The sequence below is a fragment of the Parasteatoda tepidariorum genome, chromosome X2 (assembly GCF_043381705.1).
Source record: "Parasteatoda tepidariorum isolate YZ-2023 chromosome X2, CAS_Ptep_4.0, whole genome shotgun sequence".
Classification (NCBI taxonomy): domain Eukaryota; kingdom Metazoa; phylum Arthropoda; class Arachnida; order Araneae; family Theridiidae; genus Parasteatoda; species Parasteatoda tepidariorum.
In genome coordinates, this window is record NC_092215.1 from 4,560,088 (window position 1) to 4,587,249 (window position 27,162).

General features: G+C 27.5%; 1 protein-coding gene across 2 annotated transcripts in view; it reads left to right on the forward strand.

The window, feature by feature from the left end:
* Positions 1-669: 669 nt before the first annotated feature.
* Positions 670-27,162, forward strand: part of LOC107449381 (pleiotrophin) — a 39,238-nt gene continuing 12,745 nt past the window's right edge. The window contains exons 1-6 of one of the 2 annotated variants that reach the window (XM_071188353.1): positions 670-1,099; positions 5,485-5,674; positions 6,410-6,546; positions 23,267-23,401; positions 23,468-23,596; positions 26,794-26,953. In XM_071188353.1, the coding sequence (XP_071044454.1) occupies positions 6,414-6,546; positions 23,267-23,401; positions 23,468-23,596; positions 26,794-26,939 (543 nt within the window). In that variant the 5' untranslated portion in view covers positions 670-1,099; positions 5,485-5,674; positions 6,410-6,413 and the 3' untranslated portion in view covers positions 26,940-26,953. The remainder of the gene's footprint in view (positions 1,100-5,484; positions 5,675-6,409; positions 6,547-23,266; positions 23,402-23,467; positions 23,597-26,793; positions 26,954-27,162) is intronic. The other variant, XM_016064888.3, reaches the window with a different exon arrangement.

A 27,162-nucleotide genomic window follows, 5' to 3' on the forward strand; every position in this document is an offset into this window, starting at 1 on the left:
AAGTCTTTCGAATTCATTTGTTGCTTGTATCGTTTAAAGTTAAATTTAAATAAAGAGTTATATTAAAAACACTACAAGTATAATAATATTAGATAACCCGCTTTTTCAAACCTAGGCATAAAAATAAATCGGAAGTAGTAGCCCGGACGTCTTGCTGTGAATTTCAACGTCTAGCGCCATCTGTGCTTATCTTTCTATACAATGCGAAAAATTCTTTCAATGCGGAGGTCCCACAGTGAATTGATCGCCAAGACACGGTTCCCAGCAGATCACCGAAGTCAAGCATCACTGGCTACGGTCAGTGTGCGGGTGGGTGACCACTTGGATCAGCCTACGTATTAATCGAGGGTGTGTGGTATTGGTCCTCGTTAAACTGTTCTACCGTAAAATGCTCGACTTCGCGTGCAGGTCGTCAGGCTATCGAAGCGGGAGTGCCATCCCCTCTGCTGAGGATCAAAATTGTGATGGCATGTCTTCGGATCATCCTCAGGGATGTTTTCCAGACCGGCGTCAATAGCTCATTGTGCAGCTTTAGTGCGATGTAAGTGAACAACAACAGCAACAATCTTCTTTTTTTTTAATGGCGGGCTCTTGGAACTATTGTCCATTGGCCATAGAAAGTGCCAGAACTGCTAACTATCTTTTCGTTACCCAGTGGGCATCTGAGGCGAAGGCACGACGGTGGAGCAGCGTCGCCCACGTCGCACTACCAGAGCCCGTTTATAGGGCGGGTCACATTCACACACAAAGGAGAAGGATCATAGAACACAGATAGAGAGAAAGAAACATCCATGCCTTACCCGGGATTTGAACCCAGAACCTTTCTGATGCAAGGACAGTTCCCTGCCCCCTACACAGGCCGGTCGGCACACCAACAATCTTTCGATGTGGAAAAAATATCGATTATATTCCCAAACAAACTCTATTAATCGATTTATAATTGATAAGAATTAATAATTGATTAAAATTATATCGATTCGTTCGGTTTTTGCTTCTTACTACTCTACTCCGGGACCTGGTACAAATAAACAAAAGAAATCATAATATTGCTTCTCCTTTCCTCCAAACTTTATATTTGAAAACCATCCACTTTATTCAAGTGAGTGAAGCATTTTCACATTAAATTAAAGCATTTTGAACAAGAAAGTGTATCAGTAATAGTACTGAAAAAGATACTTTATTTTTTATTAACCTAGGGATGATAAAACACAATGAAAACAGAATGGATCTTATTATTTTATATTAAAGAATTAATTAAAATAGCCAATAATTTTTTTAAAGCAAATTGTTCATTCAACAAAATATTACTTAAATCTTCTGCTAATTTTAAAATTTTTTTTAGGATTTCCTTTTAAAGGATTTTTCAAGCAATAAAGTTTAAATGATTTTCTGAGAGAATATGATTTAATAAGAGATTCTATTCTTCTTTAGATGAAAAATGTAATTTTTTAATAATATTGGATTCTTAAAAAAAAAATTATTTTTATTCACTGTATGTAAAAGAAGAAAATTGTGACTAAAGATTTCTTTCATAATCTTTTTAAACTTGATTTTGACATTAAAAAAATTTATATTCTTGGGGATATTCTTTGTTAGTTCATTGGCAGAAACCACTAAAAATTTGTTTTAAATGAAAAATGTAATAAATAATGTAGTGTAGTAATGTAATGTTGAATGAATGTAAGAAATTATCACAATATGTTCCTATTACTGTAAATCTAGTAACAACTGTATCAAATTCTCTCCTTTTCTTATGTTACACTGGTAGATTTCATATTGAGATAATACCAAATTTTTATTTTACAATGCTAAACGTGTTTTGATGTTTCTCTGTTACAAGTTTTATAAAATGTAGCAATATTTAAATAGAAAACTATTTAAAAATGTTAATCTGACATTAATAAAATTCAATAATAAACACATTGAAGTTATTCATTTACAAAACATCTATCCTATTCCTTTTCTTCAAAATTTCCTATTAATTATACCAATCTATAATCATCAATTCAGAAAATGCCCAACTTTAAAAAATTGACTCCACAATCATATTAAATCTTTTCACATACAGCAACACTCACAATGTACAATCAACATTTTATTCACAATGACATTTACCATAACATTCATTTGCAGAAAAAGAAGAAGAAAAAAAAAATGCCACTCAAAATTTAATCTGAAAACCAAAATTTAGTTAATTAATTTCTACAGAAAATGCTGCCAAATAAACAGAACACTATTGAAACTGAAGGGGATTTTAATTTATCGACTATGTCAACCTTTATCTGTGAAAAGGTACCTCAAGATAGAATCAAGTTAACATGTCTTATATACTAGTGAATTGATATTTAATATTTATAGTGGTAGTTACGCCACAAAACTTTCATTATGTCAATATTCTTCTCCTTTCAGCTGCGCAAATAGAAATCAGTCATATAATTATCACAACCTCAAATATCCAGCTCCAATATAATTTCTTGTTTTTGTGATCAGCACAAATCCATCGTATGCCGAAAAATCTCTGGTTGACTGTAATTACCCTAATTTTTATCAAAGAAAGGCAAGAAAAAAATTTGTGCAAAATCTAACTTTTATAATTTATGGATAGCTAAATTGAAATATTAAATTGTTTTTCATCTATTTGGCAAAAACTATTATTTTGCTATTGTCCTTACTTAAAATTCATTTGAAAGCGAAAGTAATTACTAAAGGGTTTATAATTATTTTACTATTTAAATTTTTTTAATATGTTTGATTAATTTAGTTATATCTTTTTTAATTATATATTTAGTTCCTTTTTTGTCAAAATTCAAACAATAATAAAAGAACTTTATTATTTGGTAATAGAAACATTGTTTGTAAACATCAGAATATTACATTTTAAATCTTAAGAATAAAGTTATAACAACAAAATAATCTACTAACAAGTACTATTTAGATAATTATGATCAGAACCAACTCACTGAAAGAAAATACTTTTTGGTGGAAGGAAATCCTTTTTGGAGGAGTAAAATATGAGAAACCCTATTTGGAATTTTTTTTCTAGTAATAACTAAATTTATATTTTAATGTATTCTTTGATTTGTAAATTTGATTCAAAATTTTTTTCCATATCACTATACATAAATCATTCAAAAGTTTATATGAAACACTACTTTGTTCTCTCATACTGAGGCTTTTAAAATATTAGCAAAATAACCAAAAATTCTAAAAACCTTAGTTTTTAACTATCTACTACTCTTTAAAATATTTTGCAACAAGCGTAATAGTTCGCATTATGAATTACAGATACCAGTTTCATAAAAAAAATTACTTTGATGGATAAAATATAAGATTACACAAATAGAATTGTGTTTCATTTTTTTTACATTAAGCATATTCCACTTAGTGGACAGAGTAATAAAAAACTCAATAATCACATTAAGAGGTAATGTCTTCAAGAAGTCTGCTCAAATCTATTTGTAGATGACATTGACATCACATCCAGAACACCTGCTACTTTTTAACAGACCTTTTTTAACTTGGAAAGACAAGCAAAGAAAGCAACTTTAATAATTAATGAAAACTAAATTTGTGGTATATACCAAGGGAAGTTTTTCACTTCCCTACATAGAAATCAGACTGAAGTTGACATATTCATTTACCTGGAATTACAGATCAGCATTAAAAATGAGATAAGGCCAAAAATCCACTGCAGAATTATTGTGATCAACTGCTGCGTTTTTAGGGAGGGAGGCTGCCTAAATTCCTGAGGTCTAATGTCCTTAGATTTAGTTCCAAGGCACTACTATATAAAGTAGTTATGAGATCTGTACTTACATACTGCTCAGAATCATGGACTGTGACCTCAAGAGATGAATGTGCATTCAAAGGAAAAGTCTTTCAAAGTATTTTTGGTGGTGTCCAGATTAACGAACTATGAAGAAGGAGATCCAACAATGAACTTTATCTTCTTTATAAAAAAAATGACATTAGCAAATATATCAAAATTCAAGGGATGAAATGGGCAGGCCATCTAATATGGTCATTGAATGAATGTTCAGCAAAAAGAATTTTTTTGGCTAGGCATTATGGAATGGACCAAAGGGAAGACTCAAATTCAGATGGTCCAATTCTCTAGATAAGGACTTCCTTATACTGAACTGTAAGAACTGGAGAACCATTGGTGAAAACAGGTCAGGATGGAAGAGAACCATTAAGAAGGCCAGGGCTCACTCTAGGCTGTTGGGCCAAAGATGATGATATTTGACTTATTTTGTAAAAAATAAGTAAAGCATAACAATTAAATAAAATATTTAAATTTTTTCCCCCTACTTTCTAAAATTTTTAAGCATTATCATTAAATTTGAAATCTCAAACAACATTTTGTACTTGCTCCTTGATCACTCTCTTTTCTTAATTTGTTTTCCTTTTAGCATTGTATCTGTTTGTGTTTTAAGATGAGAAATCCTGTTAATTTCAGGAATATGCCTGGCTATGCTTGTGGAGGATTTAAAAATATCTCTGGTCCCAACTATAGTTTGATTTATAAAATATATTAACTTTGTAAAATAAAATTGAACTGCTAAATATTTTTTTTTTCAAACGTTAATTGTATTTTTATTTTTTAAATTTATTTTTAGTTAGAGGTTTGCTTAGCATTTTTGTTTTCTTTTTCTACTCTTATTTGGAATTGAATAATTTAGAATATAAAGAGGTTTGCTTAGGGTTAGCTATGAGTTATAACTTTCAAGCTGATCTCCTTCTGTGATTTTTTTTGTTTTTTTTTTGAAGTTTCTCATGAGCTGCTGCCCGAAAGTTGTTAAGAGTTAACGATTAATCTAACATAGATCATGAAACGGAAATCTTCCCAAGTTAAAGCTAAAATTTAAAACAGGAAGTTAAAGCATAAGTTTTTTATGTGATAAATGGAAGAAAAAAAAGTTTCATTTTGATATTTTACAGTTATTAGTTTAATTAGCCTAATTGAAAGTAATGCTAAACAGCATGTTTTTTATCAACATTGAAGTCTCAAATATGAACTAAGTTCTCTATAAGATAATAAAAAATGCTAAAAAGTTTCAATTTGATGTTTATAAAAATTAGAATAAGTAAAAGATAATTTCCCTAGAATTGACAATAATGCTAAATATCATGCGTCAAAGGACCCCATACAAATTTTATATAAATTATTTCTTTATCAGAAATTTCTCTTCAAAAGCTCTGCTCTCAGAAGTCCAAAAATTGATAGTTTCTGAGATATAAACATAAATAGTAATTCTGAATTATCTAATACCATCATGACATCACCCAATGAGGAGGTTGTCCTTACAAGGGCTGATTGTTTAAACAAAAAGTATGTATATTTATGTATAAACATAACTAATAATAATTTATTTGAATATTGTTTACACTTTGTTGGGGAGGTACATGCATTCTATTAACTTCATTTTCTCTCTATACTGCGCATATCCTAAAAACTATATAACACTCCCAATTTGTGTGCAGGTACCGAATGTCCAATGCTGCCTGCTTCAAGCACCTTTTGCCGAAGTAACCGTCGCCTATATCTCTTATTTTTAAGATTCCGGATCTCGGAAAGCATCTATTTTTGGACTTAGTGTCAATGAGAACTTTTGCGCAGAATGTTTTAAATTTTCCACCTATTTGACGGAGAATTACTTTCCATAAGATTTGTGTAAGGTCCTTTTAGACTATGTGTTTTTTATGAGACAAATCAAAAGACTAACATGCTTTATTTTATAACTATAAGAATAATTAAACTAAAAGAGAGTTATGGTAAATAACTTGATACCATCATGTAAGTGTTTCAGTATAGCCGATTCCCGCTTTTGGGCCATTAAACCGCGAAGAAGTGAATCTAGATCTTATTATTACCTAGCTCAAAATCAATGTAGAAAAAAAGTTCTTTTTAATGAGCTATGTCCTATAAAGTGATTATTGAATTCAACATTATTTTACAGTTAACTTGTTAGTTATAATGATATTTACAAAATCTCTATAAAATCATAACTTATGAAATTATTCGAAATTTAAAAAATAAAATCTCAGCATATTTTTTCTATTTTATTATAAAAATTGTATCTTGTCACATTTATAATTAAAATAAACGTAATTGGATTTATTTATAAGCATTTAATAGAAGGTGTCAAGTATTGAAAAGTTAAGTTTCTTCCTTTTTGGAAGAAACTAATTTCACTCATGACAGTTTGTTCAAAATGGAAGAAACTGATGTCAGTTAATATTTAATATTTTCTTGGCAATTTGTGAAAAAGTACTGTTCAAAGCAAATACTTGTTTTCTCAGCAGCTTCCTATAAATAGTTTTTTAAAAATTTTTTTAGTTTACTATATTTCATTTTTTATTTATAAATAACATTTAGAATTAATTTAATTATTTTTGCTGTCTTTAGAAATATGGAGCGAGTAGTGCTTAACTTCATTATTTTATCATCATGTCTCATTCTTAAAACTTATCAAAGCGAAGAATTTCACCATAGCACAGAAGATGAAGTAATTTTTAGAGTAACACGAGGAGTTCATTCGCATGGTAAGATTGGAGGTTTTGTTTATCTATTCTTGTATTTTATTAATTATAACTGTAGCATACAAAATAAAAACAGAATATTTTTTAAAAATGTGTAAAATCTAAGGACAGTATGAAGTCAAGAAAGCACTTTATGTTGATCTAAGTTCTGAAATTAATTTTTCTCAACCCCACATTTTTAAATTTTTCATCATAACTATTATTTTTTATGATACCATATGGTTAAAAAGTAGGATGCATTTTAATTGAATATTCTGCCATATTTTTAAATAATTTTTGCTAGAATGCAAGATCTAACTAATATTTTTTTATGCACATCTAATGCTCTGGATTCATTGCACTAAGTTGTGGGTTAGAGGGAGCAGCGTTGAACATAAATTGTATCTAAATTGTTGGACCATTTTCACTGGATACGATGTTTTGCATGAAAAATTGAACAAGATTGGTGGAAAATATTTATCCGCAGAAAATTCGTCAATCAGGTTCCCATTTGCATGGTGAAAATGAGAGAAAAAATCCCATCCAGTTAAAATGTCTCTATAAATATGAGTAGAGATGGATATTTACCTCTATCTTAGGTAAGTACCCAAAATCAGGATTTTTATAATTTTTGATTATTTTTAAAGCTTTGATTTCTTTGCTTATAGTTCTAATAATTAACTATGTTTAATTTTCAAAAAGTAAACTTTACTTAAAACTACTAACTAAGCTTAAAATATATCAGTACCAAAAGAAATATTTTAATAATACCCAAGAGACATTGCTGCATTAAAAAAAATAATAATGTTTGTATTCTATACAGTACAAAGTCCCATATCTGTTAAAGAGAAATATCTATTTTCCGGAACACTCTTCAACAATCAAATTTAACAAATGTCATCTTCTTTTTTCTGCTTCTCTGATAGCTAAACATTTATTGTGTTTCATTGTGCCAACACCTCCTAGAGAAGAAAGCTTATCAACCACTTCGGAACATCACGGCTCATCTTCCTTCTTGGAGTGTGATACAAAACATTGCCTCGTATATTGCTAAAGCAATTATATTCTATTTTATAGAGTACAGCTCATGACGAATGTTTTCAAATTATGTGTTTTATTAGTAAACTTTGAATGGGAGAAATTGTTAATTATAATATATTTAAGGTATAAATTTTATAAATATTTCTCTACAAATTAGCAGAATATATATTATCTATAAATATAATAATATTATGAGTTGAGTAAAGTGTTGTAGTATATTTAATTAATAATTTGTGGATTTACTTTTAAGTGCCTATAGAATTGTTACGAGCATAATTTAAGTAGAATCTAAACTAGGGTTCATTCTAGACTAAAAAAAGGGCAGGGTGCTAAAAATTGAAAAGGGCACTGTACTTTTAAAAAAAAGGGCATTGTATTTTATAAAAAGGGCAGATACCTTAGCCTTCTTTGCATAATTTAAATGAATAATTGTGTATAAGTTTACTTTATCACTAATCACAATTATAATTATTAAATGCATAACTACAATTTTTCGAGGGAAAAAGGCTACAGTTTGAATTGAAAAATTAGAAAAAAAATTCAAACAAGGGTTTTTTTTCCTGTACCTCAATATTTCTTAGTTCACTAAAAATATATTTAAAATTTTATGCATACCTTTGAAAGACCTGGGGAAACAATTGAAATTTTTCAAATATTTCTTTCTTTCTCGAGTTGATGATTAGAATAACTATTTTCAGATAAAATATGAATATTAATCTTGAAAATAAACTTATTAAGTATCTGACTCTCTCTTATAAACAAATAAAATAAACTGCGTTTTTAACCTTAACTGTTGAAAACGAAGTTCTGAAGTATATACAGGAAAAACAATATTTACAAAAAAAAAAAATTTCAAAATAAAATTCATACTTCCAGTTATTTTAAATCAACATACTGGAAGTTTTATACTTGAATTCAGTTGCAGCAATAATATCAAACTTTAACTTCACATTCATCTTTAACTTATACAGTATATATCAGATCTGATAATATAGGGGTGCACAACCTTTTTGAGTAAAGGGTCACTTGCACAGCAGGTTGACTAACGAAGGGCCACACATGTATTTAGTCACGTTCCCTGTAGCATAATTTTTTCGAGCTATCTGCGACAAAACTGTCTAGCACTAAAATCTTTCTGCAAGATACTTTTAATGAAAACAAACGTATATGCTACCAATTTAATTAATTACTTATTAACTATTAATAATTACTAATTTAATGAATAATTAACAAAAGCGCTGTGTTTAAAAAATTACTTTTTAATTGAACATGTTATAATTTTTTATTCTAATATTATGGGTGATATTTTTGAATTTTGTCGAGGGGTGGGGGTAACACACAAATTATTTCCTTCACATTTTGTAAATAATCATCACAATAAAAAATAATGAAAAATCATGAAATCCGATCGACGATGAAACCACACGAATTGGACTCTACAAAAAAGAGTTACTCAAATGCATAATAAATAGTTGTAATATCGCATAAAAAATTGCGGATTTAAGAACTATTCAGAAATCAACAGCAATAACTGCCAAAAATTTGATAGAATCATTGCCTTAAAAAGTAAATACTCAAATGCACGATTCGTATTTCTCATATTGTTTGAAATATATTGAGAAATTTAAAAAACACAGGAAAATCAACATCATTAACTACTGAAGAAAATACAATTGAAACACGACATTGATTTACAATACTAACTGCTTAAATTAAGTGTGTCAAAAAGTGATTATCTAAATGCATGATTCAATTATTATGTGTAAACTTCTTTAAAAAAAAAAAGTAAAATTTTTTACTTTTCAAAAGAAAAATCTTTCTGCAAGAACTATGTAATGTTCTGCGACAATGTTGCCGTGTCGCTGCGTTTCTGCCACGGGGGACACGTTAATGGCAACTTTTAACATGAGTGTTCTAATTTTTTTTATCAATAAACTTAGTAATATATTTGTTGAAAATTAAAGTAGTTCAATTATTAGAATTCATTCGAAAATTAAAAAAAGCTGATACTTTTAAAAAAAGAAAAAATGCCATTTTTATCATATCACGCGATACAAAAATTAATTTTAGAAATAAATTCTAATTAAAAAAAATTGCAATGCTCTCAGAAAGAAAGTAAGAAAAAATTAATACATAATTAAGTGCATAAATTCAAATTAAATATTTTAATTGAAGAAAATTTATAAGTTTTCAACAAAAGCCTAAAATAAAAACAAAACTTATAGTTCAAAATAAAATTCAATACTTATTTGGTAATGTACTTTATTATTTCATTTTACTAATTCTTAGATTTTTTAAAAAAAAAGATAACGTTTACTATATATAGTAAACGTTATCTTTTTTTTATTGAAAAAGATTACTTAAGCAACAAACAGTGAGCAGTTTAAAAATTCACGTTTTCCACCACCTTTGAATTTCTCCGGTTGCTATCATATTGCATTTAAATTAGGGATTTAATGAGCATTTGGCACTTTAGTCAAAAATTCAGTTGGTTAAATAACGATCAGTCAAATATTCCTCAGAGTATTTTTTTAAAAATGTATTTTTCTAAGTTTTTTTTTTCTTTTGAATTTGTATAGATATGATAAAAAATGATATAAAATTGTATTTTGACTATATTATAGTATTGTTTATTATAAGAAATAGTTTTAACATAAATTTCTAAAATTTTAAAATCCATGTTTCTGCACATGGCTTGCAAATTTATCTTCTAGAAGACAAAGGGAAAATCGAAAGTTGGAAAACTAGATTACTTTATTCTGAACCACAAATTTTTGAATTTCTGCCTTTTTTTTTAAAAAAAAGTATTTTTTTTAATCAGACAAATCCATTTCGTAATTTTTTCGATACTTGCTGAGAATTGAGAAAGTTTTTTTTTTTTAAAAAAAAATTTCTGCTGCTTTTATTATAACGCAGCATTTTAACGGAATGTCTTCTACTATTCATTTATTATCACTCTTTCCATGTACTGTAATATAAATAACTGGAAACATAGAAAACTGATTTTCAGCGTTAAAGGTTTGTTTTAGGAACTAAGAACAATTTGTTTTTTTCTGTTTTTCTTTCTAATAAACTTTTCTTTTTATAGGCATTTTTATTATGACACAGCATTTTTTTCAATGAATGTTATTAATAAACTTTTCTTTAAAAAGAAAAAGAAGAAAAAAATTCTTTTTTTTTAATTGAGGTTTTTATTATAACGCTGCAATTTTCAAGAGCATTTCTGTTGACTTAATTCTTTTTTCTTGACTTACATTGCTGGTAATTGAAAGACTGAGATGTCCAGCTTTAAAATTTTCTTTCGAAAATTAAGATCGATTTTTATTTTCTCGGTCTTGCTTTTGTATATAATATAATCTTTAGTTTTTATAATAGCATGTCATGTTCAAAACCGTTCTTGATAGGCCTTATTTTTTGCGTTCATTTATGAATCCGTTTTTCCATAAAATATTATTCTTAGCAATTAAATTTTGGTTTCAAAGTCGCTATGTTGCTAAAAATTGTAGCTATTTGGCCTCGAATATATGGCATTAGGTTGATTTTTTTGCCGAATATCCGGTTTTCGACCAAATCACAATTCATTACCACATTCGACCAAATCATATTCCTTACCGAAGAAATGATGTAAAAATAACTAGGTTTTACTATAAAACTACACCGAAATACCGCATAAAAGAGTAATTATTTATATATAAATATATATATTTTTTAAATAACGGCAGGCACTTAAACTATCGTTCTTCACCTCGGAAGATGCCGGAAGTGTTGCTCATTTAGCGTTACCCAGTAGGCACCTGTGAACCTAAGTCACGGAGGCGAGTAACATTACCCACGCCACACTGCCACAAACCCGTTCATAGGGTGGGCGACATTCACACATCACACACAACAGAGGACTGCACAGAGAGAAACATCCTGCCCAGAGCGGGATTCGAACCAGCAGGCTTCGCAGTCAGGCACGCTAACCGCTCGGCCACCTGGCCGGCGTAATTATTTTTATTCGCATGTTGTAATAACATCTTAGTTAAATAACGGGATCGTCAAAATCACGTGAAAAAGTATAGCAATTAAAAAAAAAATACTTAAATTTATGCTGAACTCAGCGCGAATAAACTTTGTCGAATGTTTGATTTAAAATTCGCATGTCGTAATGAAATTATAGAAATTTTTTATAGTATTAGGAATGCATAGCAATAACTGGAGAAAAGAAATAGCAACAAAAAAAAAGAAAAAAAATTACTTAGATTTAAGATGAAATCGTCACAAATAAATTGTACCGAAAAGTGTTTATTGAAATTAATAAAAAATTCGGGATTTTCGAAATCACATTACAAAGTGGAAATAAGTGTTTAACAAAATAATTTATATTTATGATTGATTCGAATTGAAGAAAGCGCGTTAAACATGCATTTACTGTAGAATCTATTAAAATTGAATGTGTCAAAACGTGATGACTCAAAAGTGTGATTAAATTTTTTTATTGTGTTCAGTAGCTCTCGCGGGCCGCACTTCAGTAGTCGGCGGGTCGCAGGTTGTGCACCCCTGTGATAATTGCAAGAAAAGGGTAAATGAGACTAAAGGAATTTACAGAGCAACAATAAAAAAATAATAAAAAATAGACTTTTATATATAGTTACGAAGTTGTTTAAAAGAAATAATACAAATAAATAATCCGTGTGAAATCAAAATTAAATCCTTAGGTATAAGACTTCTTTTAGGTATACTTAGACTTCTTTTAGGTTTTTTCTTTAGGTATAAGACTTCTTTTTAAAAATTTTTTTTTTTTTTTTAAATATATGTGGGTAAAAATTGATTTTTATGAAGTAGATAAAAAAAATTTAATCTCTTTTCTACAGTAAAATGATTAAAGGAAAGAAAAAAGAGCAATAAAATTTTTTTTATGTTATTTATTTTCATTAGTAGGAGCTTGAGATAGAAATAGATAAATCACATTTGAATTCTAAATCTAGGAATTCTTTTTCCTTTTTTTAAATAGTTATTTACTAAGCTTTTTAATTTTGTGAAATAGTAATTTATTTTTAAATTTAATTTTTTCAGTTGAGATTATTTTTCATAGATTTTATTTAATTGAAATTTCAAAAATCAAATTCTATATTTGTTCGTAGCATCTGTTTTTATAATAAGTTCAAACTGCAATCCTTTATGAACAAAACTATACTTATGCTTATTTTATTAAAAATGTAATGTGTTTAAAAATAGAAAAGCTTCAGTTTTTTTAAAAAATTTTTTTAAAAAATCTTTTTTGTTACTATGTTGATGTATTTCGTATGTATTTAATGTTTTTTATATTATATTTTAGACTTAAGTTAACAATTTTCCATTTGTTTAAGTTAATTATTAGTAAAAAGAAACTTAATATTTTTGTAATTATGTAAAAACTCAATTCACCGTTTTGTATTAAAAGGCAGGATAATACATAGTTAAATTTTTTGTAAAAGTTTTATTTATTATTTATATTGTGTTGTTTTTATATAAAGAAATATTCGGATAAAAAATTTAGCATTTTACAAATTATTAATAATATGCAGGTACAAATTATTTAAGGCGTTATTAAATTATTTATGCGTGAAAAAATTTATCTGTACTTCCAAAACTAGTTCATCCCCCCCCCAGAAAAAGAACTATTTCTGTATTCCCATTCAAGATTTTAGTCACAGCTCTTATATTAATAACAATGTAAATTATAAAATAAATAATAAAAATAAATGAAATTATTAAATAAAAATGAAATTTTAGTAATAAATAAGCATTAAAAATAATAATTCGCAAATAAAATTACTAAAATTAAATAAATACGCATAAAATATTTGAAATGCATCAAAGAGAATCCTACTTAGATTAAGAATTTTTAAAAAAATGCACGAGTCATAACTGATGTCAGATAATTTTTCAATTTAATGAATAAATACTAATTTAATTTTCATCTACATTTTTTAAAGCCTTTGATGTCTATCACATGTTATTATTATGTAAAACATGATGTTATGAAAAGACCACCCTTAATATAAATTTTTATAAACCTTGTAAAAAATAAAGATACAAATCTACTTCAGCGGATGTAGTAAATTAAAATTTAAAAGGGAAAAAAAAAGCATATGAATTTGAAACATATCTAATACAATATATTGATAATAATCTTTATAATAATAGTAATAATAACAGGCCTGTTTAATGGCCAGGTGAATTTATGAAGTTATTTAATTTGATAAGAAATCGTTAATCGCCTTTTTACACTCGCCTTCCTCAACAGTGATTTGTTTGTTTTCGATTGTTAAAATTCTAACTTGTGACCTCCATCCGTTCTTTTTTGCGTTCACTTGAAACAAAATTTCTTTAAATGCATATTAAGACCGGTCACTCCAAATCACCTGCATATTATTAAATTTCATAATTAAATACATTAATGTTGTAATTTTGCGTATAAAAGATATTTAAAATGATAGAAGATCGTTACTTTCAGTGACTTTTATTAAATTAATTTTTTTAAAAAATTTTAAATTATTTGAGTTGGAAAGCTTGATGCTCTATAAATGTAAATTTTTTTTACAATAAATAGAAAAAGAATGTGACCATCGTTTCTAGCACTTCATTATAAGTTGATTTAACGTTTGCTTTGACAAAAAAATTTAAAATTTATTTAAATGTTTAATAATTAAGTGCTTAAAATTTGTTTTTAACAAAGCGAGAACAGACGGTACATATTTCTTACAAAAGGAAAATTGTGAAAATATTCTAATATAATAGAAATGAATATTATTGCGGAATTGCTATGAAAAATTAAAAAGAATTATTATAAAATATATCTGATAAGATTGTGTTTCGTTGCACATTCAATAAAAAAAATCGTTTTTTCTGTTGAAAATTTGACAAGAATTAGTAAGATAATTTACAATTTTCATCGAATTTTAATGACCCAAGTATTCTTATCCCCCCCAAAAGAGATGATTTAAAAAATTAAATAAAAACTAAATTTTAAATAAATTATTAACGCATTTTAAAAATAAAGAATAAATATTATTCTCTATTCAAAACAGTTTTTTGAATTAAAAATTAAATATACATAAAAAAAATACTATAGTATTAAATCAAAAAATTTTAGTGGCTATTTAAAAGCGGGAAATTTTGTAAAATTGTAACTTTTGGCTCTTTCATTTCAAAAGGTTGCCGACCCCTGGCCTAAGTGACTCTCTTTTATAAATCACTGTCACTGTACTAATTATGCCCTGCCTAAAGGCAAAGCCCCCTGAGTGCGAGACTTACCACTGATTTTGCAAATTCTGATTTTTTTTCTGGGTATGGATGCACCTAATGACGATAGGTGTGGAAAAAAACTTTTTTTTCCTTCTTAATTTTCAATTTTGAAAAAGGAAATGTCGCAAATTACGTTATCAAAAACGTACATGTACGTCACAAGTAAAATTATGTATTTCTATGACAATTCCATGACTTTTTAAGTCCAGGTACGTACGAACCCTGTGATTAAGAGAAATAAAATAAAACAATTAAAGCAATTACAAATTATTATAAAGTAAATAAATAAGTTATTAGAAAAGCTTAATTTGTGAGCGCAGCACTTTTTATTGTATTTAAATGAACGTTTTAAGAAAAATCGAAATAAAAATTTGCTTATTACATTCAAATAAATTCAATTTACAATATTTACGACGCATGATCTTACAAACGCAGAATTAGCAAATAGCGATAACATTGATATTAAAAATAAATTAATAAATAAAAAAAGCTGAAAAATATTAAATGAAAAAAGTTTTGTATTTAAATTAATCTATCTAATATTACAATGCGTTGTCAAATCATCATGGTATGTGTTATAGATCATAGCCGAAATTGCAAAATAAAGAAAAAAATCATTTAAGTAACGATAAAGAAGTGTCATATTTAAATATATGGAAAGAGAGAGAGTTATCAATCGACGTGGTAATTGTGATAATGTCAAATCAAAAACCTCGTTTGAAAAATATCGTGAAATAAACGAGTCACTATTAAAGAAAGAAAACCATTTCTTAATTTATCAATTTATTTAGTTCTATTTAAAATGCGCGGCCAAATTAAAGCTGCATTGTGATCATTCAGAAGAAAGAAAAAAATTTGCGAATAACACATGTTGTATCTTCAAATAAATTTTATTTTTTAATACTTTTGAGGTAAAAGCATACAGCTATAAATAAATTTAATACTATTAAATAAAGGAAAGTTTCACATTTAAATTTACCGATATAATTACATCACTCATAATGTCTGGAAACTTGTGATAGTCTAGAAATAAAAACCTCATAATGTTCAATTAAGGAGTAAAAAATTTAGAAAAAATTCTAAATGTATGAAAAAGTTTCCTTTTCAAATTAGCTTATTTAGTATCAATTAGGATGAACAGTCGAACAAAATAAGAAGTAAGGAAAGAAAGAAAAGAAAAAAAACGATTAATTGAATTAAGTATGCTTTATCTACAAATAAATTGCATGCTTGATTCAACCTTTATGAGGCGCAGTCATACCTTTGCGCACACTAGTAATAATATAAATAAACAAATTAATAAAAAGATCGACTGCAAGGACAAATTCTAATGAAAATTAGAAATTAAGAAGTTTAATAGCTCTAAACAATATTTTAAAAGAGTAAAAAATAATACAGACGGATCTGTTTATACTCCTGGCAGCGTGCCAACGAAGAATGAGAAAATCTTCGGAAAAAATATCAAAGGTAAATAAATAAAAATATTTAAAAAAAAAACGGAATGAAAATTATCGTTTGCCAATATAAATTCTTAAAATAACTTGTAATGAAACATTGCTTGAAACTTATTATTGTAAGAATTGTATTGTGTCATTGTAAAAAAAAGTTTATTTTAAAATTAATATTTTTTTTGTTTTCTTTTTTGGATAAAAAAGCTTTTTTATTTCGTAGTTAATTGTCTAAATCCCTTCACTTTTGAAATCAAAAGTAAAAATTTCTTTCTTTGTTCAAAAGAATAAAGCTGGGCAGAGGGGGGTGGAGGGCTCCAGAAGATACATGAGAATGTATCTTTTTTCAATGACCTAGTCTGACCCCTGAAATTGTCTACAGGCTTTGTGAACAAGATTTCTTCCCTTAAAAAATTCTTTCCAAGAAAACTCTTGGCAGGCCTACTGACCATCACCATTGCGGTATGGTTTCTTAAAATAAGCAATACTTCCATTTCTGAGAAAAATAAATTTTTCTAAAAAGAGAAAATAGAAACCCACACAGCTGCAGGAGGGGTTGCATTCCCTGACAGGAGGAACTTCTTGAAAGATCTCTTATTTAAACTACTAACTTCAAGAAAAAATAGTAAAGAGGGGGGGGGGGGGGGCATTTCGGAATCTCTTTTACCCATAGCTATTGAGCTAGAGGGAAGACAAGTTGAATTCAAGAAAAGTATCACTAAGTGGGGGGGACAGAACAAAAAATTCTTTCTTGCAGGAAGGTGGTATCTTTTTGGAGGGGGCACACCAGGGCGCATTTTGTTATATCAGGGCGGGATAAAAGGAGTAAAGGGCAACAGGGCGGAAATTTTTCATCGAAAGGGCATACGAGGCGGGGCGCCCCGTAAACACCGCCTAGAATGAACCCTGATCTAAACAATACTTTTATTATAAATTAATTCTAATAATTTGAAACAAAACTATGAATGAAGAGAAATGACATTTGATATAAAATACTTTATTTATTAATCAATGTCTAAAATGCCATGTAAAATAGACTATTAGTATTTCACACTAATTTCAATCATATATCATTGTCTTTGTTCAGCATCAAAATTCTTTGAATGAAGCACATACATTTAAAACAAATTTAAAAAATTAATTCAAAAACAACCACCTGCACATTTTTTGCTCTAGTTTTTTACATATGGATTCTACGAAATTTTGTAATTTTTCATATTTACGTATTCTTTTTAAGATAAAAAATCAATAATATATTTGAACAATATTTAGTTGTAAATTGATTCCAATAAATATGATGAGGAGTCTTAAAACTATGAATTAATGCTAGAATGATAATCTTAAATAAAGTTATGAATGAGAGGATTACATTTAAGAAAAAATACTCTATTTACTGTCAATATATGACATTATAACATAGATGTAAAGAACAACAAAAAGTCAAAACATGATTTAACCTAATTACACTGTTTCAATTTCTGTATTTCTTGAACAATTCAAAACTTAAATGACTTTAAGGGACTCTAAAACTATTAATGAACTAATCTCAAAGGACCCTAAAACTCGTGATAAACATACCTCAAGAGATAAAAATACATAAACTAGTTTAAGGAACCTTCTCTTGACTTAAAATTCCATACACTTTTGCCAGATAGCAACCATTCCCATTTTATTTTGATCCATGACTATACTAATAATTTAAAAGTAAATTTCTGAAGTGTATAAAATATTTTCTGAATTATTAAGGAATAAAATTTTAAAATGCTTAGCAATTTGATGCAAATAAAAAGTAGTATCTATGTCTTTTTATTGTATTATAATATGATTCAAATAAGTGGGAAGTATTATGATTAAAATGAAGCAAATCACTTTGTTTATAATATTCTCATTATTATGATTATAACATATCCGTGCAGTTATTTGTCACAGGCTTTGTTCATTGAAGTTGGTGTAAAGGCTATTAAATACTTTATTTTTATGGGAAGCTGTTCTTAGAAAGCATTAAAGGAAGCCAAAGTGAAGAGTTAATGAAAACAAAAATGATTTATGATGAAAAAAAAAGATAATCAATTAGTTTACTTTTGCTTTTAAAAGGTGCTTTGAATTTAATATTTGTCAAAGCAATGAGTTGAATTGTCTTAATTATGATGCATTATTTTTCAGACGAGTTCCCTTGTCTTCTGGATAGGGTTCAAATTTTAAAGGGTACGGAGTTGAACATTAATAGTCGCAAACCCATAAAATTGGGTCGGCTGTTCAACGACGGTTATAATATAAAATAAAATAAAAATCTGAGGAATGTGTTTCCTTTAGTATTTCTAATTTATTTTCATCTGCAGATATGATGTAATTCTCTGATATGATTAAAATGTTTAAGGAAATCATAGTTACGTAATACTTTGTTAATATTTCTTTTAGGTGTAAAATTGCAGTATCTAAAATTGACTAAATATTGTTATTCTAAAATAAAATCCAGGTGATTCTTTTGAAATGTTAGAACGATATATTTGTTTTTTTGCTAGTCATGGAACAAAAATTCTATAGTCATCCTTTATTTGTTTTAAAACTTATTCCGATTTTTAGGAAAATGGAGTTGAAAACTATCATTGATGGAGTACGAATTATTTCAAGTTCTTCTACAATATCGTCACAAAGTTGAGCAGCAGCACTAAGATTCACTGCCCTAGATTCCAAAATCCTAAAGGGGCAATGTAAGAGGAAATATTTTTTGTATTGAAAATAAGACATGGGCAGCATTGGAACTTCTCAATGAATTTAAACAAATGTAGACTCAGACAGACAAATCCTTATCAAGTATATTTCCAATTATTCCAAGAACATAAATCAAGGTACTGAGCAATTCCACCATCACCATAATAAATTTGTGTCACTCTATTCAGCTTGCAGGAGATAGCTTTTTAAATGCTTTTTTCCTGGAAGAAGGGCACAGTTCTAAAATACTATTCTGCAAAACACTATTTGTTTTAAGAGTATTCCTGAAGGAATAACATTTTTCAATAATTCCAATGAAATCACAAACATCTTTTAATTTGGCTTACGTCTGAAATTGGCAGATTTAGAGAATGAAAAGTGCTATGCACATATAGCAATGATAGGGATTTTTCTCTTAATTCGGCTTCTGCATCCTGGATCCTAGCTTGTCCTTGTATGGACATGGCAGCAGCACCATGTTGTCCTTGGCCTAGTATGTGTCTGTTTTCCAAACCTAATGATGCTAAAGTTTCTTAGATCTTCTCCACATGTGAAAATCACGAACACTAACTGTTAAAAATTTTCAATTAGTAAGAAAGTCTTGCCCTTACTTTTGGACCCCTTACTTTCTCTCTCTCTTCTTTACTACTCTGGACCCCTTGCCCTTACTTTCAAGGAAATATCTGTGGTTTCATCCACTGAAATAGAAAAGCATTTGTTTGAATTTACTTTTTTAATAAATTTTTTTAAATATTTTGTTGCAAGCATGCATAATTTAATTTTTCCTCTTATTCAATATATATGTTGCATTATTAGCAGTTGATTTCAAATGCTCTTTTAGCACTTCATCTCCTACATTAATTCCAAATTTAAGTAGTTGGAAAAAATTTCCATCATGATTGTTATGTTCCTTGCTTTCATTTATTTTATTAATTTGGCTGCAATCACGATCTCTTAAAGAATATCCATTTCTCTAACAGAAAATTACCTTTTTTATAATAGAACTAATTTTTTTCCAATTTTTTTCCTGTCAAACATTAACAGTATCAATAGCATCTATTACAGTTTGTTTACATCCTTGTATGATGCTCTATAAATTGTCAGTAGCTAGCAAAGAATTGTACAATTTTTTTTCTTGATGTTCACAGTATTTTTTAGTTGATTTGCACCAGAAAGGAAAAGGTGGATTAACTAATTGTCCCAATGATTGAATGTTTGATTTACCTGCATATTCCTTAGCAAAAACTACAAAATATTTACAGTAAATTACTTTGTGAATTTTGAAGTAAACTAGACGTGGATGTTGATATTTCCGCTTGTTCGATGTAATTAAAATTAAATTTTGAGTTGAAACAAAACAAAAAATTTATTGGATATTTAACTTAAATGAAGGTGAGAGATGTTTCTCTCTCGATTAATGGTGAACAATTGAATTATTTTACATTCATAGTGACAAGTAATCCGCTGTAATAGTATGACAAGTGACGCTACTCCATGGCCCCATCTTGAAAGCCTTTAGAACTTTTTAAATGAGAATAACAGAATGGTTGATAATGGAATACTAAATTAAAATATATGGGTGATTCTCATGTAATACGACAATTCACAGTTTTTTGCTGCTCTAAGATCTAATACTATACTACTAAACGAACTTTTTTTTAATTAATAGCATTGCTGTTAGCATTGACTGTTTTGTATAATTAAAACATTTAATTTAATTTCAAAATATCCTGTTCCTTGTATGTCATTAACAATATTTCTAATAATAACTAGCTTCAAAACTTCCCATACATTTTTCAATATGTAATTTTTTTTTATCTCAACCGTTGCAAGCATTTTTAGAATATATGCAGAGGGTATTATTATTTCCAAAAACTTTGTAGAAAATAATATTTTCTGTCAATAATTTGTTTGTCACTTGAATATCAGTCATTTTTCTGGCCATTTTTGTTAGTTATTAATAACCAAAATAAATAGCACCAGCAATCAGTATCTTAGGTTAAGAGATTGATTAGAATACCATCCTATTAGAACATGTTTTATTGCAGGAATAAGGAACCAACTTTCTGAGTCACAATCTATTTCAAAAAATTTCATAAGATGGGTAGGGTTTTATGTTGTCATTTTCCTGTCTTCTTGAACTAACATAAACTATATAGATTTACCCGAGTTATTTTAAAAAATCCTGTAGTTTTCTGTGGAAAGAGTAAATGTCTTGGGCCTAAATGTTAAATTAAAGTGCAGTATGCTTGTATAATGTAATATGCTTATATGTAATTAAAGTTAATTAATGGTTGATTATTATACACAATTTTATTCTGTACATAACAACAACAAGAACATTTTTGATTCTTTCTGCAGTGGATAAAAAAATTAATTTAAGCAATTCATGGTTCATCTAACACAAAGGCTTTAGGTTAATTTTTTTTTCAAATACAGATAGTTAAAATATAAAGGATTCGTTAAAAACATCATTATACAATTTTATTCTGTCGTAATCTTTAAACTCTACTTGGACGTATAAATTAAAGAATGTAATAAAGTTGTAAAATAAAATGTTTTGAAATATCTTAATTTCAAATAATATAATTAAAAAACATTTTTTATGTAAATTATTATAAAACTAAATTTACTAGGTTATTTTAAAACATGGGGCCTGAAAACAGTCAAGGGAAAATAAACTGAGAAAAAAAAGTGAAAAGCCGAGAAGAAATGGTATGAGTTTTGCTTCTTCTGACAGCTTCAAGATTAATGAAATTTTGCAAATTTTTTTTGTTTTTTGTTTTATCAGTTTCTTTGCAAACTAAAATGTAGTAAAATTTTAAAAAAAAAATCGCATTGTGTGTGTGTCACTCTTTCACTTTTATTATATTTAACTAATTTGTTCAAATCGTTCACAATAATTATGTTTGGAATTTATTTACATAAAAATTTAATATTAACTTTTCAACTTTGTTTTTTTTTGAGTTTCTTAACTTTAGTTACTTACTACTAGTTTAAAATGACTTTTCTAAACTAATATTTCATTTTCCTGGTCTTCTAGTCATTTTCCTAGCATTCAAAATTTGGTGAATTTTTCTTTTATTTTTGTTCTTGAGGAAATGCTGTCTGCCTAAGAAAGATATTAATGCTACACTACACTGCTGTCTGTAAGATATTAATAAAAGTAACTAAATAAATATGCAAAAGAATATTTAGATTATTTTGAAGACTTTAAATTTGAAGAAAGTTTTCCCCCCGAATTGTCATGTTTCAAAAGAATCACCCATACAGGTATAGAAATTCTTAAGAAGTTTTCATGTTAATGATCAAGTTCTGTTAAAGACTCAAAGTTTGCACAGTTTTGTCACATTGACCAAATGCCATCTTTAGTGTTTAATGTCACAATTCTGACTTCTGGACATGATGGAAAAGTCACATTTGGTCAAGAAATGTGACAAAACTGCAAACTTTGAACATTTATCTCAACTTGATCATTAACACAGAAACTTCCAAATTCAGAAATATTGAAATATTCTTACTAGCATATATTGCATTAGCGTGACTTGTATTGGCATAATTGTTAGGCACAATTATTAGGTTGACAAACTTAATTGATATTGTCAACCTAATGTATCTTTATTAAGTAACAATTATTTTTCACTCTATGGCTAGGATAATAACTAGCTGTTAGTTAATAAATATTTATTTTTACAGGGATCTCAAGTTTCTTCCAACCTAAGTGAAAAAAAAAATGAAAAAACCTCTTTAGATTATAAATTTTTATAGAAGAAAAATATTAAATGTTTTTTTTTATTTATTTTTTTTTTTTAAACAGTTAAAATTAGCAAATCACTTACTAAGTATACACTACTAAAAACACACTTTGAAAGCACAGTTACAAATAACATATAATTTTGTTTTAACCAAATACTTTGAACAATGAATACTCTGACTCTTTAATATTCTATATAGATTTTAAAATACATAAACAAGTTGTTTTTAAAAACGGTAACTGCAAAAAACTGGTATCTCTTTGTTACTTTATTCAAGTAAATTTCTCCCATTTTGTCTTCTGGTCTTCTCATGTTTCTTCCAGTGTTCTGGAAGATGTAGGTTTCTTCCAAATGAAATGCCATATAATGTAGTTCATAAATTTTAGGAATCAAGCTTTATTATGCTTTTTTGTCTACGAATGAATTTGGATATTGAATTATTCTTTAAAAGTAATTTTTATGTTTTGATTATAAAATGTATAAAAATGTTCACATTAAAATAATTGTTGTATTTAGACAATGAATGTCGGTATAAGAAAAGTTCCTGGAGTGAGTGTGACTCATCGAATTTGCAGAGAAAAACTCTTAATTTAAAACGTGGAGATTCAACGTGTGAGCAAACAAAAGTTGTTACCCGCCATTGTAAAAAAAGTAAGTTTTTAAATTTCAAATAAAGCTCTACTTTTGTAGAATAATGATATAGCTTTTCTGTTATAGCTTGTAAATATGAAAAAGGTGAGTGGAGTGAATGTGAAACCAACTCCAAAGTAAGGACAGACACTCTAAAACCAAAAAGTGATTCATCGTGCCAACCTACCAGAACTTTAACTAAAAAATGCAAAAAAGGTAATTTCTTATTTGATTTAGACTTTATTTTTTTTATTAAAAATTTTAATTTCTTATTCGAATTTATTTTTTTAAAAATTTTAATGTTATTCACAATCACTCTCTTTGAATAAGTTACAATATAAAAACTTCTATATTATCTCTGAACACAAATTAAATATTTCAAAACATGATAATTAAGAAAGAATAGGTCTAATAGAAGAAAGACTGGTTCCAAAAATCTCACCTCTTCAAAGGAGAAACTTCAGCAAGTTATTAATAACACTCTGCTTAGAAGAAAAAAAATACTATACCTGCTAATTTTTATGTAAAATGACCTCTTGAATTTTAAGATAACCCCCATTTTTACTCATCACCAACCATTTTCTGGCATAGTCCTCTCCATTAGTTATATCACTTTTCTGTGATTTTTATGGAGATTAATTTGAACTGAGAGAAAGAAAAATGACAACCAATAAATTTATTACAACCAAACATCACTTTTTAAGTTAACAAAACATTTTTTTTTTCAAAAAGAATTTATTTTCAAGCAAAAAGAATAATTCTTATAAGAATAGAAGGAATTTATTTTATTTCAGGGGGGTGGTCTCATTCTGCCCAGTTACAATCTTAAAAATTAGAGATAATTTAACTTAGTTATTTTTAAGTAAAATGTTTTTAAAAAAACTAACGATTCTTTTAACTTACAGAAACCTGGGGTGTTGTAAGTGATGTCGCTGTCCCCTTTTCTTATGCCTTTTTGTAATTTCAGTAGCGACTTTAAAAAAAATACAGTGAAAAAAATTTATTTTTTATCTTCAGCAGAAGAACAAATTTTCATATTAAGAAATAGCTTTTATCATTTAAATATTGAAAAAATTTTTAAAATATTTTGTGTAATTTTAGCAAAAAACTTGTTAAAGAAATGAAGTGTAGAATTTTTTTTTTAACAATACCGTTTAGATATTAAAATATTCTATGGTGCCTATATCTATAGTGTAGAAGTGATTTCTATCAATTAGTGCTAATAGATAGTTATCATAATTACATAGCTGCCAACTCTATTGGATTTTGCCAGTTTCTCCTGGTCTACTGTTTTAATAAAAATTCTGGTTTTTTTACATTTTAGAAAATTCCCTAAAATTTAGTAAGTTTCCTGAAAAATTCCCTATTAAAATGGAATTTTTATCACAGATTATTGCTAGCTTGAATATTTAAATAAATATTACTAATATATAATGAAGCAAACATCATTTATAAATATCAGTTTAAAACTCTTTTTGTTCTAAAATGTTCAGTTTATTTTTATTCTGAACTCCTTTTTTAAACTTAATTTTAAAAAAATTTGGCTAATGATGAATTAAATATCTATTAATTACTATTCAAAATTATGAGTTAACATAATGCATAACATTTCAAGCATATTTAATAGCAATCATGACTAAAAAATATTAGTTTTTGTATTTTGATTACTATAAAAATCCCTATGTGTAAAATATTTTGTACATAATGTAACAATTATCATGAAATTTATATTTTGTAAAATCTACTGGCATCCATGTTAGCAGCTATGTAAAATATAAAGCACATTTTATATTCTTCTAGTTAGTCTACTTTAGTCCAGCTTTACTACCTTCCTAGTGCTTAGGTTGCCTTCTCATGTTAAGAATGTACTAGAATCCAAACTAACATAGGTATCCTTACTGATACACAATTAGCATGGAATATGTTTTCCATTTAAAATTATAATTATTATTCAGTTTGTTTCAAATTTGGTGGAATATTTTAAGTTTTCATTCCCTTCTATTACAATCATGCTTAGCTAATAGTAAAAATATTTCATTAAATGGTTAAGACTAAATCACTGACATTTCTTACTTTGAATTATTTATATTGCTTCATCATTCCTTAAAAAAAATTATTAAATTCTCAAATTAAAAGTCAATACAATTCAAAGTATTGATATCTGATCTTAATGATTTATTATTAGCCTTTGATTGTATGTACTGAGCTTAAAAATAAAAAATTGATCACCCTAAATAACCTTTTATCTAATGATAGGATCTTCATGTTCTAGGACTCAATATTAATGGATTGAAGGGGTGACCTCAAATATGCTAATTAATAAATGCAGATGATATTTTAAGTGACAAAATCAGACACAATAACTTACGTTCTCTGAATAACATATCTTTTTTTCGACGTATTCAGATATCTGACCACCAAAATATAAGTGGTAGCTGCAATCTGAGAAATATAGTCCCAATAGTTTTGTAGTTTTGGCCCCTTAATGTTAATTTTACTTTCCAAGGATAATTCCATGCAAAAAAAAAAAAACTTTATTAAATATTTATTATTTTTGAACTTGTTTGGAATTTTGCTATGTAATCTGAAACTGTTCATTTCCTGAACAACTAATTGTAAAAAGAAAATTCTTATCAATTTAAAAAATTAAAAACATGCTACCTTCATACCAAATGCATTAATGGTTATAAAACATCAAAAAATGATAAAACTGAGGGAAGGGTATCTCCACAAAGCAGTAGGTGATGGTTGAAAACGGGTGTTGTGTGGATGCATATGGTCATGTTATGTGTAAATCACCAGGAATGAAGTCAGGAAAAGGACACAGTGTAATTTCATTATAAAATAAGAGATTTTAATCCATTATTCCAGAAAAAGCTCTTTTTGTGTTTTTTTATTTTCCAAAGGGACTAAATTTTTTTCAGATGCACCTATATGTACTTCATTAGATTCAATTTTGACCTTTGTGTTTAATTAGTGAGGATCAAAACAAAAGTCTTGCTGTGTACCTAGAATTATTTTACTGCTGAGAAACAGATATTAGTATATTTGTTCACATAATGTTTTCCAGAATATCTGTATTTAATAGTCTGATAGTATTTTTTTTAAATTTTTTTTTTCGAAACTGATTTTAAAGAAAATTTGAAAAAAAACCCATCTTTATTTGAATTTTCATTGTTGCTCATATTCCCCGAGTATCAAAAGAGTATGAAATGAACTTTAAAAAAATTATTGAACTATTATTAGATTTCAATGTTATGATAAAAATATTAGTATTAAAGTAGTAATTACTAGTATTAAAGTGCTGATTAAAGTGATTACTGTCCACTATATAAACTGATTGATTAATTGTTGGTATACATTTCTTAAACCATTTATATTTTTATACAGAATATATTTTAATACATTTCTAGCTTGTAAATATAATAAACAAGCAGCATGGAGTGAGTGTGATTTTGCCACTGGCAAAAAGTCTAAAGTGCTCAATCTGAAAAATGGTAGCCCTCAAGTCTGTGAAGCACAAAAGAAGATTACTCGATCTTGTCAAAAAGCTTCATAAATCTGTCATAGCCAGTAAGTTTTCAGTTCTCATTTTTGTACCTTTTAGCAACTGAACTGACATATCTGTATAAATATTTTAATAAATTAGAATTAAAAGGATTTTGTCCATCACTTAAGCAGATATATAAAAGTCCAGATTGACAAATGGTCATTGCTTTAGGTTTGATAAAAGCTATTTAAAAGTTTGGTTTGCTTTAAAAAATTCTATTTTAGTTTGCTAC